Source organism: Malaya genurostris, chromosome 2, assembly GCF_030247185.1.
Source record: "Malaya genurostris strain Urasoe2022 chromosome 2, Malgen_1.1, whole genome shotgun sequence".
NCBI classification, from domain to species: Eukaryota; Metazoa; Arthropoda; class Insecta; order Diptera; family Culicidae; genus Malaya; species Malaya genurostris.
The window spans coordinates 3,107,026-3,121,020 of NC_080571.1; the positions used below are offsets into that span (position 1 = coordinate 3,107,026).

Genomic DNA, 13,995 nt, shown 5'->3' on the forward strand with positions numbered 1-13,995 from the left:
CTACCATCATCTTTTCAATTTGAAAAAAGTTATGTCAAGTTGATATAGATTGAAATGTGGCAACCCTGCACACTATACAATAATGAACAAAGCACGCTGTGTGCTAGGCGGGTGCGCTTTCTTCTTCTTCCGTACCAGCACGTATCGATGCGTGCTGATTTTGCATCATTTTGGATGACAGTTTGAAAGTTTTGATACTCATTGCCTATAATTTCGGAACCGGAATCTTTCGGATCTGGATGAAATTGCCCAGTATCTTTAAAGACACTGAGAACTTTAATTTGAATCATGATTTGTAAAAATCGGTTAAACCGTTGCTGAAAAATCGAAGTGAGTTCCGTTTTTGGAGCTTTTCTTCACTATTACCGGTGCGTTCGAAAGCGGAAACCGGGCACTAGTGGTCTCAAAGTGAATTTAAATATCCACCAACTAACAAGATCTGTCAACTAGATGCATTTACCAGTAGATTTTATAAAAATGTGCACCTCGTTTCGCCATCGCTTGTGAGAAAATACTCATGAAATTTAATTTTTTTTTCTAATCGCACTGGAACCGGTAGTTGGGTCAGGATTAATTTTTCGGGGAAATTCAAATAATTTGAAGACCTTTCATATGCATCTTAGTTTGTAAAAATCGGTTAAGAAATTTCCGAGAAAATTGAGCACGCATTTTCTCATATATTTGCACATTTTGCCTTGTAATTCCGGAGCCGGAAGCTGGATAAAGATAAAATTCAATAGTGATCTATGGAACCATAAGACCTTTCGTTTGAATCTAATTTTGTGAAAATCGATCACGCCATCTCTGAGAAAAGTGAGTGACTTTTTTTTTCATTTGTTTGGTGCATATCACCCTGTAACTCTGCAACCGGAAGTCGGATCGGGATAAAATTCAATAGCGATCTATGGGACCGTAAGACCTTTCATTTGAATCTGAGTTTGTGAAAATCGGTTCAGCCCTCAGCTTAAGCTTTTGTTTGTAAAAAATATTCATTTTGTTTTGTTTTTACGAGTAAAATAATTTCTTTCGAATAATGTGAAGGCTTGTGTTTGGTACATTTTTCTTCAATTTTTTTAGGGGTTAGCCAAATTTTGTGCTAGGGCACATAACCGCTTTTATTATTTTTACGTTTCGTCTTTGACTCATCAGTGCAGAGCAGTTCAAATTATTGCAGTTTCTAATATTATTAATATTAGGAGGAAATCGGCTAACTGAGGAACAACAAAGCCGCGGGTAATGACCAGATACCAGGCGAGCTGCTCAAACATGGAGGAGAGGCACTGGCTAGAGCGCTGCACTGGATGATTTCTATGATTTGGGAGGAGGCGATTCTACCGCAGGAATGGATGGATGGAGTGGTATGTCTCGTCTACAAAAAGGGCGATAAGCTAGATTGTTGCAATTACCGCACAATCACATTGCTCAACGTCGCCTACAAGGTACTCTCCCAAATCCTTTGCCGTCGTCTATCACCAATAGCTAAGGAATTCGTAGGGCCGTACCAAGCGGGATTTACTGGAGCCCGCGCCACTACGGATCACATATTCGCGATAAGACAAGTACTCCATAAGTGTCGTGAATACAACGTACCCACGCTTGAAAGCGGCATACGACAAAATCGATCGAGAGCAGCTATGGCACATAATGCACGAATACGGTTTCCCGGATAAACTGACGCGATTGGTCAAAGCAACGATGGATAGAGTGATGTGCTACGTCCGAGTATCTGGGACGCTCTCGAGTCCCTTCGAATCTCGGAGAGGGCTACGGCAAGGTGATGGACTCTCTTGTATCTCGTTCAATATAGCCTTGGAAGGTGTGATTCGAAGAGCGAGGATCGACACGAGTGGCACGATCTTCCGAAAGTCCGTACAACTTTTTGGCTTCGCTGACGATATTGATATTGTGACACGTAACCTTGAGAAGATGACGGAAACCTACATCGGACTGAACGCTGAAGCTAGGCGTATCGGACTGGCCATAAATGCGTCGAAAACAAAATACATGAGAGGAAGAGAAGAAACACTACGCCTCCCACCACGAATATTGGTAGATTGTGACGATATCGAGGTGGTTGACGAGTTCGTGTATTTGGGCTCACTGGTGACCGCCGATAATGACACCAGCAGAGAAATACAGAGACGTATTTTGGCAGGGAATCGTGCGTACTTTGGACTCAGAAAAACCCTTCGATCGAGAATAGTACGCCACCGCACGAAATTGACCATCTACAAATCGCTCATTAGACCGGTTGTTGTCTATAACCGCGAAACCTGGACTATGTTGGCAGAGGACCAACGCGCCCTCAGTGTTTTCGAAAGAAAGGTACTGAGGACCATCTATGGCGGAGTGCAGATGGAAGACGGAACGTGGAGACGGCGTATGAATCACGAATTGCAACAGCTGCTAGGAGAACCACCCATCGCACGGACAGCTAAAATCGGACGTCTACGATAGGCTGGGCATGTCTTAAGGATGTCGGACGACAGCCCAGTGAAAATGGTTCTTGAATCTAATCCGACTGGTACTAGAAGAAAAGGAGCGCAGCGAGCAAGGTGGATCGATCAAGTGGAGGGTGATCTCAGCAGCATCCGTGCCTTGAGTGGCTGGCGACGAGCAGCCATGGAGCGAGTTATGTGGAGACGTATTCTGGATACAGCAATGGACACCCCAGGCCTATAGCTGTTAGGTAAGGTAAGGTAAGTAATATTATTAACTACCAATACTTACGCTTGGATTGATGAAAAGCCCGATGAAAAATATATAAGCAGATAAAATTTCACTCATGAAACGCGTAGAAAACTTTTCTCATGTTGATACGCAATATATTCACCCTCATTCTTGTTTACGTCCGTATCCGCTATACGACGAACGGGTACTTTCGAACGAATACGAATAAGCCATTCTTGTTTTCACTCGAACGCGACTCGTTTGCCACAAAATATTCAAATATCAGTAAACTTCTTCAAAAAAAATGCTAAGCATTGATGAAATCAGTCCAATTCTTGTGATTAACCATATGCGAAACGCTAGAATGAAGCTTCAAACGATACGTGTATTCGAACATCATTCGTACGAACGAAAAGTCGCATTCTCGTTTACGGACGAATAGACTAAATGCCGTGGTTTCGATTCGTCAGTTTAATGTTGCGAATCAATCGTTCGAACACATTGAAAAATGTTTAACCGATTTCTAACAAAATTATTTTCGAATCTAAAGGTGATTTGTAATCAAATCATAAATTTGTGTTTTGCATAAAACATTTAGAAAGCATAGCAGTATAGTAAAATGCTGTTTTTTGGCGTGCCTTTGAATATATGCGAGGTTCAAAGTTTTTACGCATCAATTTTAAATCTATGAAGTACTTTATGGAAAATACGCCATGGGTTATTTTATATTAAATGCATGATTTTACCAATGTAATAAATAAGTAGGCTATCGAAAACTTGACAAAATTGCAAGAAAAATGCAACATATTTTTCGCAGATACTACTGATCGGACTGCTGTTTTAAATGTTTTTTTTTAACTTTGCATGAAGTTTAATTTGAAAATTTCATTTACCGACATGAATGAAATTGGTCCTGAGTGCGATATTTATTTCTTATGTAGCATTCGTCACTTCCTTGATGCTTGGAATCTTCCTTAAAAAACTACCTGCGCTACCGATCCTTCTTTTGCATAGGAATCGCGTACGTACACGTTCGAGTGAAAACAAGAATGGCTTGTTCGCATTCGTTCGAAAGCATGTGTTCGTCGAATAGTCAATACGGCCGTAAGCGAGCATGATGATACAAAATCAGCGAAAAAAACAAGTCAAATAACAAATGATAGCAAAGATTTTTATTTACAACTCAAATCTGTACCAGAACGGATAATTTAAAGTTGGATGGGCGTTGTTTTTATGCATGTACGATGTTTAAGTGTGATTGATTCGAACGTAAACGGGAATACGAATTTGATATACTTTCGAACGTATCGCATACGGCCGTAAACAAGAATGAGGGTAATTGAATTATTTCAACAATAAAATCAGCTGGAACAATTATTTTTTTCGTTTGGCAAGACCAAAATATTTATTAACACTGAACAGAGATGTTTGTTGATGTAGAAGGTAGAAAATGGTTTAAAATAATCATACTCTAGCTTGAAATTACAATGAACCAGATTCAAAAAATCTACTAACCGATTTGTTATTTTAAACAAGTTCCATTTCTCTTTTAGCCTTACAAAAAGAAAAATAAAGGTAGTTGGAAATTGCAGTTGTGTTTCGCAAACTGAACCTAAAACATGTCTTTTATTATTCGCTCCAGCGCAATCCGTTTTTTTAGTTTAGGAGTATTAAACAGAATAGGGGTGTTAATATTTGATTTTAAATTTTATTCACGAACATTGCAGTTGAAAGTAACTTCAAGAACAAAAAATTTGTCAATTACTTTTTCAAATAATTTAAATTTAATAATCTAAAATAATTAAAGAAATTCGTTTAAAATTCAGAAATTTTTTTTAAAGGAAATTTCCACATTCATCAATCTCAAGAAATGCTTCAAAAATTTTGAAACTTTTAACCTTGTTTAGATTTAGAATATATTTTACTCCACGAAAATCAATAGGCTTTTTTATTTGAATCTATAATCAAATCAATAGGCTTTTTTATTTGAATCTGAGAATGCTGAAATGTGTAATTCGGATAGTATCACCCCAATTCTGTGTTTCGATCGAATCGGATTTTGTCGAACGAATGTAAAAATTTGCATTCTTTAATTCGATTGAGTGATGCTTTTATATGGAAAACTCGAATCGATTGAGCTACAGAATGCCAAATTTCGAATCCGATCGAAACAATCCGGTTCGAACGAAATACAGAATCGGGGTGAGTATATCAATCAATCGAACTTCTATTGCAAAGTCACAAATCTCCAAATAACTAGGGGAACGTGCTAATTAAGCCAATTCGTTCTGATTATAAAGCTTTTATGGTTTATGATTAGCCTTACTTACCTTATCTATCAGCAAATATAGCTAATTCATCCCTATTCTGTATTTCGATCGAATCGGATTTTGTCGAACGAATGTAAAAATTTGCATTCTGTAAAATGATCGAGTGATGCTTTTGTATGGAAAACTAGAACTAGATTGAGTTACAGAATGCCAAATTTCGAATCCGATCGAAACAATCCGGTTCGAACGAAATACAGAATCGAGGTGATTATCAAGATATCATCCAGCTCTCACATTCTACGAACAAATTGTAAGCGACATACTTTTTCGCAAGCATGGCGCTCTTTCAGGCGAGCCGGATCGAATCTCGTGCATACAAGTTTCTGCTATTGGTCGATCGTTGGTTTTGGGATAAAACGGCAGACACTCTTATTCTGAATGACGACATACTGATCGTATTTAATGTGTATTCCTAATAACGCTGGGAAAATCAAAGGTAGCTAACTAGGATTAGATAAAAAATCAATGTCTATATTCAAAATAGGGGGTAGCTTTAAAATGTTCTCAGTTAAGCCTTACTAGACTCTACAACCACGGATGTTGGAGTGTAATGTAATCACCATCCTATGTTTCAAATCCATACACAAACATGCTAACATGCATTTTTGTTGAATTATAACACTAATCGATCGTATCTGATGATGTTACGGACATTTCTTTCATCATGATAAGCAACACATCTCAGAGATTCAATTAATTCATACTGATTATTATTGTTGTTATCATTATCGTTATTAATATTGTTCTCATTACGGTCACCGCAATCACTACCTACATACTTATCACGCAATCCCGTTACTCACGCAAATTTGAAACTATAAGATTTATGTGCCTCATCTCATCTTACCGTATATTCCATCTTATTTCGCGGACAACATTTCTCATGCACGCTGGGCATTTCGCCAACCAAACAAACCACCCACTGTTGTGTTGTTACAATAAATAAATGGTTATGAACGTTCGTCATTTCCCATTTGTCTATTAAATATTGTTTTTATTTGTTGTGTTTTTATGCTTTGCTTCTTTGTATTGGTTTGCGGTACGCCAGAAACAAATAATGTACCACCGTAGACTCACTTTTCCCAACGAGCCCGGAAACAAGTTTGATGTTTTATAATTTTGAAGAGTTTTCCAATTCAAATCGCAGTTTTCAAGTTTTCTCGGGGTTTATGTGAATATCAAACAGTTATGCCAAACAGAAAATCCACGTCATGTACGCTAATTTGTTATAGTTGTATTTTTTCCGGAGATTGCTATTGTAGCTAGAAGGTAAATATACACAGATCAAGAGTTGTATTGGTGAACTTGTCGTTTGCGTTTTAGATTTGCCCACGCTCGTTCCAGTTAGAATAGTTGGTTTGTTGTAGCTACTGAGGAGGGGATAGATGGAGCGTATCATAAGTATTTCTTTATTAGTTTTATACATTGCACTGTGGCGTTTTTGCTAGCTTCCACTTCTTCTTCGGGCTTATACTGTGCCACACTATCCCTTAATAAAAAAAAATGAAATTAGAACTAAAACAGTATTCATTACATTTAAAAACAACGAAAAAAAACAGCCTGATTCGATTGAAGGAAAAATGTTCTAATAAAGAATTTCTGCTCTACCGGTGGGACATGGCATTTTATTACCGCTTTTCTCTCCGTTAACATCACCCGCTAGATTCGTTTGCTCTAAATTTCACAGTTTCAATAGTAATGCACGAGCCGAAAACAATCGGAAGGTTCCCCATTAGAAAAAATCCATTTCAAAAATAAAGAACAGTCAGGCTTCGAAAATAACATAACTTCTCCTTTCCTATATTTACACATTCTCGTTCAGTATGGATTCACTTCACTAGTTTTATTTGGTTAAAACGAACGGTATTGCGCATTTTCTGTTTGTGTATGTGCTAAATTTCACGGACCTCCCAACAAATCGTATTGAATTCATTTGAAAAACAAAGCTGATGAAAGCGAAAAACACGCACTGCGACTAGCTTTAAATCAAATTTCTCCTCTCATCGTTTGCTCTTTCTTTGTTCCCGTGATTGTCCACTCCGTACACCAGAAAAAAACAAGCATTTAGGATAGATGGAAACTCATGCTACCCTCGCTGGCTGCCACCTTCAATTTTTGTCGCATTGCTTCCCGACTAGAGTACTCCGGAAGTTTGAGATAATTCACACAGGTCATAACAGATGGCAGATAGTCATCCGGATTCTGATTGCCGTCCATCTTTTTGCGCACGATCGTCAGTGCAGGAGTAAGAGCCTTGAAACCACCGGTCGGTAACCGTGGACTACCGGTGACGAACTGCAAGAACAACCGTTGTTCTTCTCGATTGTATGTACTTAGAATGTCGTAGAAGTACTGAATAGCTTGGGAATCCTGCGTAAAGCCATGATCCGTTCGGCAGCATTCAGCCAACATACGCACGTCCCAACGGTTGTGAGTAGCAGCATTCAGTCCTGAGCCACAAAATACGCTCTCAAGCTCTTCCGGATAGAACATCCGTAGCCGATTAACCGGGAAGACCGAATCAAATCCTGTCGATTAGGAAAAAAAATGCAAGATTTCTGTCTAGAAGAAACAGAAACATTATGCCATACCTTCTCTCAACGCTTCGAATTGTCGTGAAACTCCTTCCAGAAGGAACCAGTGCGTCACCAGTGAGATGTATTGATGGAGATTGTGAATGGTGACCGGCATGTCTCGTCCACCGCGGCGTAGCTCAATGTTAGGATGACCGGGCAAAACAAAATCCAGACCGAGATCGGCAATCGGGCAGCCGTCCAGATCGAGAGCTTCAATCTAGATGTTCGCAGCAAACAAAGAAGAGAATAATTATTTCATTGTGATCGCCGTTGCCCAGCAAAATAGTGCTTACCTTTTCAGTCTTTTCCATGGCATCCAGCGTAAGATCCGTTTGCACCAGGTCGCGCATTTTAACGATTTCATTCAATCGTAACAGAGTGCCCTGTACTTCTGGTGCAACTTGACCGAGATCGGGTAGTCCGAGAGAGTTCTCCTCGGCTAGCAACCACCGGTAAAATGGTATCGAGTAGGGTAAATCGAGCTGACCAATAGAGAAAAGTTTAATAATACAAATTAATAATGAATTGACTGAATTAAATCAATCATCGGCTTACCATTCTGCTATCCATCACAGCCTTAGCCATAAATTTGCCTAAAAATTTGAACTTGTACTTTAAGCGTGAGATCTGCGAAGTTTTCGCCGTTTTGCTAAGCGGAATTGGAAACAACCCGTGCGGTGCATTGACATAGGACAGACTTGTACTGCTTCCGGCGGATGTTGGTGATAGCAACGATAATTGCTGCTGTTGATTTTGATGATTCGGTGGAGGTGGCGTCTGATTGTTCTCCAACTCTGCCTGCTGAGGATTGTTGATCAATAGATTGTCCGATTGTTCGATCAACATGTTAAGCGAGTTATCGTTGCTGATTACAAAACTGCTATCACTGACATTGTGATCACTGTCCGGATGGTTGTGCGTTCCCATCGGCGATAATGACGCTCTATTTGTGGCCGTAGTAGCGCTACTATTGAACGTTCCGGTCGTAGTATTAGTCGTGGTCGTATCATCGTCGATCTGGTTCAGTGACGATTTGACAATATTATCGGCGATCGAGCTTGACTGCTGGTTATTGTTCTTATAGCTGTCACTGTCATTCCATAATCCTAGATCACAGCGTTGTAGCTCCGTTGAGACCAGAGCGTAAAACTCCAGAGTCGGGCCAAGTCCGGTACCGACTTCGTTCTCGTACTGAATCTCCAGTAGGGCCTTTGAATGACCAAAGTCCTGGAAGAAAAAATAATCCATTAGCACTATCCAAAAATACTAACCAATCAAAAAACAAAAAAAGAAAATAAACAGACCTGGAAGATCGATTCAGCTTGTTTGAGAATGTCCTCGCGCGATATGGCACGCTTGCGCCGATCCAATCGTGGCGTAACCCGTTCGCTAGTGTCGGCCGAATTTAGATCCGGCGTGGTATCCAATAGACGTTGCAACGCGCGGTCACGATCGAACGATACAGCATAGAACAACAGATGCCGTGTTTCGAATGGAAACAGGAATGGACAGGCAGCTGCAATTTGCTGCAACCACTGGGGTAAATTACCAGTCATGATCACCAGAGGATCTTGCAACTGGCGACTAGCTTTGGCAGCAATCTGTTGAACGAAAATTTCATTAGAAGATAACCGTGCTTGAATCCTTCAATCAAAGCTCACCTTCGAATGGATAAACTCGGTCTGGGGTATGATTTGAATCTGGGGTACTGAGAAGTATAACGTTGCCCAGTGACGATTGAGGGCATTGATAATGCGTAACATGCACAGTGCATCGAGGGAAGCATCCTGTACGGTCACCACTTCAGGTAGTTTAGACGTCAAGAACGGTGTCAATGATGAAACAATCAACGGGGCGGCACCATCATTCCAAAATTCGGGCTTTCGACGCATTATTTTCGATTGCGAATTTTTGCTATTTTTCCTGGATGAACTGGAGGCACCGCTTTTGGACGTACCAGTTGCATCTTCTTCCACTGGGCGATAGAAGATTGTGTGTTGCTGTACCCAAATACTGGCACTTCCTATGAAAGTTGAAGACTTTTAGTAAAGCAGGTTGGAGAAAAAGAAGGATAACTAACCAATCGGTGTTTCGGTATCAGTGTCCGTTTCCGACTGATCGTTCACCAATGGTGAATACTGACGAATGGCTTGGTATACGGTCATATTGTACGGTAGAACATGTTCTCCTATTAAGAACTGTAGCTTGTGCTTCAACCCACCCATCGATATCATCGCTGCGGCATCGATATTGTCGATATCTTCCTCGGAGTCTTCCTCACTATCCACGCGTATGCCACCGTAACCACGAACAACCAGGTAGCGTTCGATCGCCTGAACCAACGCAAGGGGATCTATTTTGACGGTTCCACCTTTCCACTGACGTAGGTTCGTGCACTCTGGGTGACGCTGGAGATTGCACTGCAGGAAAAGAATTTCAGCGGTCAGATTTAATTTCTCGAAAAACGATCCTCCTGTACTATACTATACCTTCAGCTGATGTGTATTGAAAAATTTAAGAGCACTTGTGTTCGATCTGCCACCCACACCGGCGGGAAAATCGTGCACTTTCACCGGGAATTGCTCCAATTGTGTGACACACCCATTCAGTTTGGCTACAAACGCACTGAACGGTAAACTATTGATCGATGGAACAACACTGCTGTAGTAATCAGCATCCAACGGAAGGTTTGCGAATACGTGCAAAAACATACGCAGTCGATCCGCCCGTACGACCAGTTGATTCGCGTCGTTGGCCATGTAGTTCAGCATCGCACGAATCAATCCAGAGTGATTCACTTCGAACGGCGATATGTCGCTTTGAATCAGAATGTCACGCAGTTCCTTGAGTGCTGCCAGACAGTCGGTTTGATTACCTTCTAATTTTTGGATGGCACCTGTTTTGAACGAAGAGTAAACACAAGAACATTAATCATTTTGCAGTCTGACATCGTGCTACCATGTAGATAATTACCGGTCAAACGCGAAAGAATCGAGCACGCCGGATGCTGGGAACCACTCGCAGCACTAACCCCATCCGTGGAGTACCTGTTGACAAAATTAATCGATTGCTCTCGTATCCATTGTCGAGCCTTTTCGCGATTCCCAGCGGCTATCAGATTGGAATTCGATTGACTTTTTGCCAACGCATTGGATCCATCTTTACCGAATGTAGTTCCGGCATGGTGTGACGACGAGGATGATGACTGTCGACCCCAACGGGCTGGATTGAGCGATGCCAGGAAGGATGTTGTCTTGGACGAAGCACCAGAAAACCTTGAACGGGAACTAGACGATGGTGTATTCCTGCCGGAGGAAGACCCCAGTGTAGTAGCTTTGTTGATCAGTTCTTGCATCACAGATGAAGTTGTCGATGATGTCGATGTTCCCGCCAAGTTGGATCCACTTGTTAGTGCATGAGTAGAACTAGCCGTTGAATTGCCAGCATCATCATGACGAGACTTGGTTTTGGAACTGCTCTGGGATTTTCGTTTCGGAGGAACCTTCCGTTTCAGCATGTCGGAAACCTTCAGCTGACCGGGACTATGAGATCGAGTGTCGTGGTGGGAAGCTGCTACTGTCGAGGCTACCAGCGTAGCTCCGGTACCAGATGCCACCGAAAGTGGAGATGTGAGAATGCCTTGCTCAGCATTATACGCGAAAGTATCAGGGAAATGGTGAGTTTGATATAGATGCGTCTGTTTGCTAGATCCAGGCTCTGGTTGGTGGTGATGCGTTGGTGGTGGATTGATTGGAATAGCGGAACTGTAAATAGCGTTCAGTAGAATATTTCCATTGTTGGGAGCCGCCGCAATCGCTCCCGGGATATTTGGTTGCATGTTGGTTGCCAACGATTCTAGATGAAGTGCACCGGCATTCATTTGCTGCTGTTGTGGATGATGATGGTGGTTGTGGTGAAGTGCTTTGGAAGAGGCATTCAGATTAATTGCCGTGAAACTACCGGATGTGCCGGGAAGGTTCGAGGCGGTCGGTGAGTGTAGCAGTGTAGAACTTGTCGATGGCATTGACATGCTCATCTTACTGGCCATCATCATTGCGGAATTGAGGTTCTTCACGTGGGAACCGGCCCCACCGACAATTGCTATCGCTTGGGAATTGGTCTTTGAACTTGAGGCAATGGCACTATCAAAATCGAACGTGGCGTGAGGGTGAATCGTTGCTGAAGACGGTGCGCTCTGGGCTCCTGCTTTCGGAGACGGAGCGGCACAAATCGGAATCGATGGATCTGTTAACTGATTTATCTGATGCATGACACCTTCCCGACGAAAATGCATCCCGAACACTTCGGGAAGTTTCTGCATTAAAATTTCCGCCATCTGAAGTGCTCCAACTACTATTCTGAGATCGTTAGAAGCCATCATGCCCGCAATATGCGAAGACACGAGCTGATTTTTCAATACTTCTCGAAGCAGATCGCCGTTTGCGAAGTAAACCATCCGTAGCAGAGCGCGCAAACATTTGTACCTGACTGAAGGTCCAGCGGAAGAACTGTACACTTCATATAGAACGGAAAATAGATTTTTGATGAATTCTGCTGCTAGTCCACGTTCTTCCTTCAGACAAGCTATCCGAGCATCCCGAGTGGCATTAGGGGGACGTGTTGCCAGGTTTACACAACCAGTCCCGCTGGCATTTACCAAAGCTACAGCAGATGACCCACTTTCACCACTTTCATTCGAAGCAATTGCTGATGCCACAGGAACCATAGGACCAGCAGTTATAATCATCGTTCCTTGTTGTTGAGCCAATAATGTATGATTTATCTTTCGTTGAACAGCCCTGGTCGTTCCGGTATCCTCATTGATTTGCTGCATAGAATGAAAATCGATTGTGTAGGTGCGACCCAGTGTGCTCAAACTAATTTCATCATCGGAATTCAAATGAGCCGCTTCAATCATTCTCGAGTCGATCGAAGAATATGGACGCCACACACCGCGATCGTCTTTCCACTGCCATTGTACCGCATCCTGTACGTTCGCCTGAGTGCGCTCCAGTAGCGAATCAACTGCAAAGATTCCATCTGTTGGCAGTCTCGGCATCAGTTCCCCAATCAGGCAGGTGATTTCATATAGCTCCGACGGACTACGTGGTACCAATTCGACATCGGCGGTAACGGGTTCAGCGGAACCGGTTAACAAATAGAGCAGTGTTGATGCGATGTCATTTTTCAGTAGCGTTATTGCCAAATCCGGACAGTTCGCACACATCACACTTAACATTCGAACTACGTTAGTGAATGTACCGGAATTAAGGACCGATGGTGTAACCACCAACAGTTGTTGACAATTTTTCAACAGTTCCATACTAGCAATTTCCTGCAGGATCGTCGGATCGTGTTGGAAACTGTCTACTAGACGATAAAATGCTGTACATATACTTTCAACGCTTTTTTTGTCGTGCTGCGACAAAAGCCTAGCCAAAAGTGGCAGTGATTCCTTCACAAAGTGAAATTCTTCTGAGTGCAGATTGAGACAACAATTTGCAGTGATGGCAAGTGCTGCCCGTTGAGCATTGATCGAGAAGAAATCCAAATAGGTCAGACAAGCCGAGACACCGTTGGCCTGTAGTATACTTTTGTTATGTCGACGGGACAGGATTTCCAAAGCAGTCAGACTCTGTTCTGCTACATCCATACACTGAATAACTTGAAGTTTCTCCAGAAAGGCTGGTATAGCATCAACCACTGTTCCGGATGATCGCGGTAAAGCTTCCAGCATGTATGCAAGAGCTCGACACGCATTGTTCATTATATCGAAGTTATGTTCCATGCGAAGCAGTGTTATCAATGCCGGAACAACCTGCTTAATTGGAAACCCGGCCAGTGTGTCTTCATTGCCCATCACCAACATTTGGCACATTTCTATAGCGGCTTGCAACTGTTGACTTTCGTCCTGACACTGAAGCCCCTGGAGTAGCTGTTGGGCTTTAGAACTACTGTTGGCACCCATCGTACGATGTAACAGATGATGCATTCTCGGACCGAGAGCACCAAACAGGTGTGGTGGAAGCCCTCGAGCTTCTAGTAGTGCCTGCAGCCGACCGACCTCGCTGTCATCGCTTTCCGAATCCGGGTGTGGCACGACAGTGGTCGTCGTCAGGCTAGTGGAATTTGATGCATTACCGACATTCGAGGCGCCAGAATTGGTTACATTTATCATATTCACATCAATCGGAGCAGAGGAACTGGCTGCCGATGTGCCCAGACTGGTGGTTTTGTGCAGCTTGATAAATGGATGCGACGAACCGGACGAACTCTGCTGCAGGTGGTGCTGATGGTCATTGCTGTTGTTGTTGTTACTGCTGTTGCTACTACGAGAGCCATCATTGGCCATTGCTGTATTCGATGGTCCTAGAATTAGACGAGATGACAAATTGATTGAGTGTAAATGAACTATTACC

The 13,995-nt window shown here is 42.3% G+C and overlaps 1 protein-coding gene across 2 annotated transcripts in view; it reads right to left on the minus strand.

Annotated features, from left to right (window-relative positions):
* Window positions 1-5,688: 5,688 nt before the first annotated feature.
* LOC131432655 (E3 ubiquitin-protein ligase TRIP12) overlaps window positions 5,689-13,995 on the minus strand; it is a 36,721-nt gene continuing 28,414 nt past the window's right edge. For both annotated transcript variants that reach the window (XM_058599061.1, XM_058599060.1), the window contains exons 3-11: window positions 10,550-13,945; window positions 10,066-10,472; window positions 9,657-9,996; window positions 9,238-9,599; window positions 8,881-9,177; window positions 8,132-8,803; window positions 7,870-8,058; window positions 7,592-7,793; window positions 5,689-7,528 (exon numbers count right to left, since the gene is read on the minus strand). In XM_058599061.1, coding sequence (XP_058455044.1) covers window positions 7,065-7,528; window positions 7,592-7,793; window positions 7,870-8,058; window positions 8,132-8,803; window positions 8,881-9,177; window positions 9,238-9,599; window positions 9,657-9,996; window positions 10,066-10,472; window positions 10,550-13,945 — 6,329 coding nt within the window. In that variant the 3' untranslated portion in view covers window positions 5,689-7,064. The remainder of the gene's footprint in view (window positions 7,529-7,591; window positions 7,794-7,869; window positions 8,059-8,131; window positions 8,804-8,880; window positions 9,178-9,237; window positions 9,600-9,656; window positions 9,997-10,065; window positions 10,473-10,549; window positions 13,946-13,995) is intronic.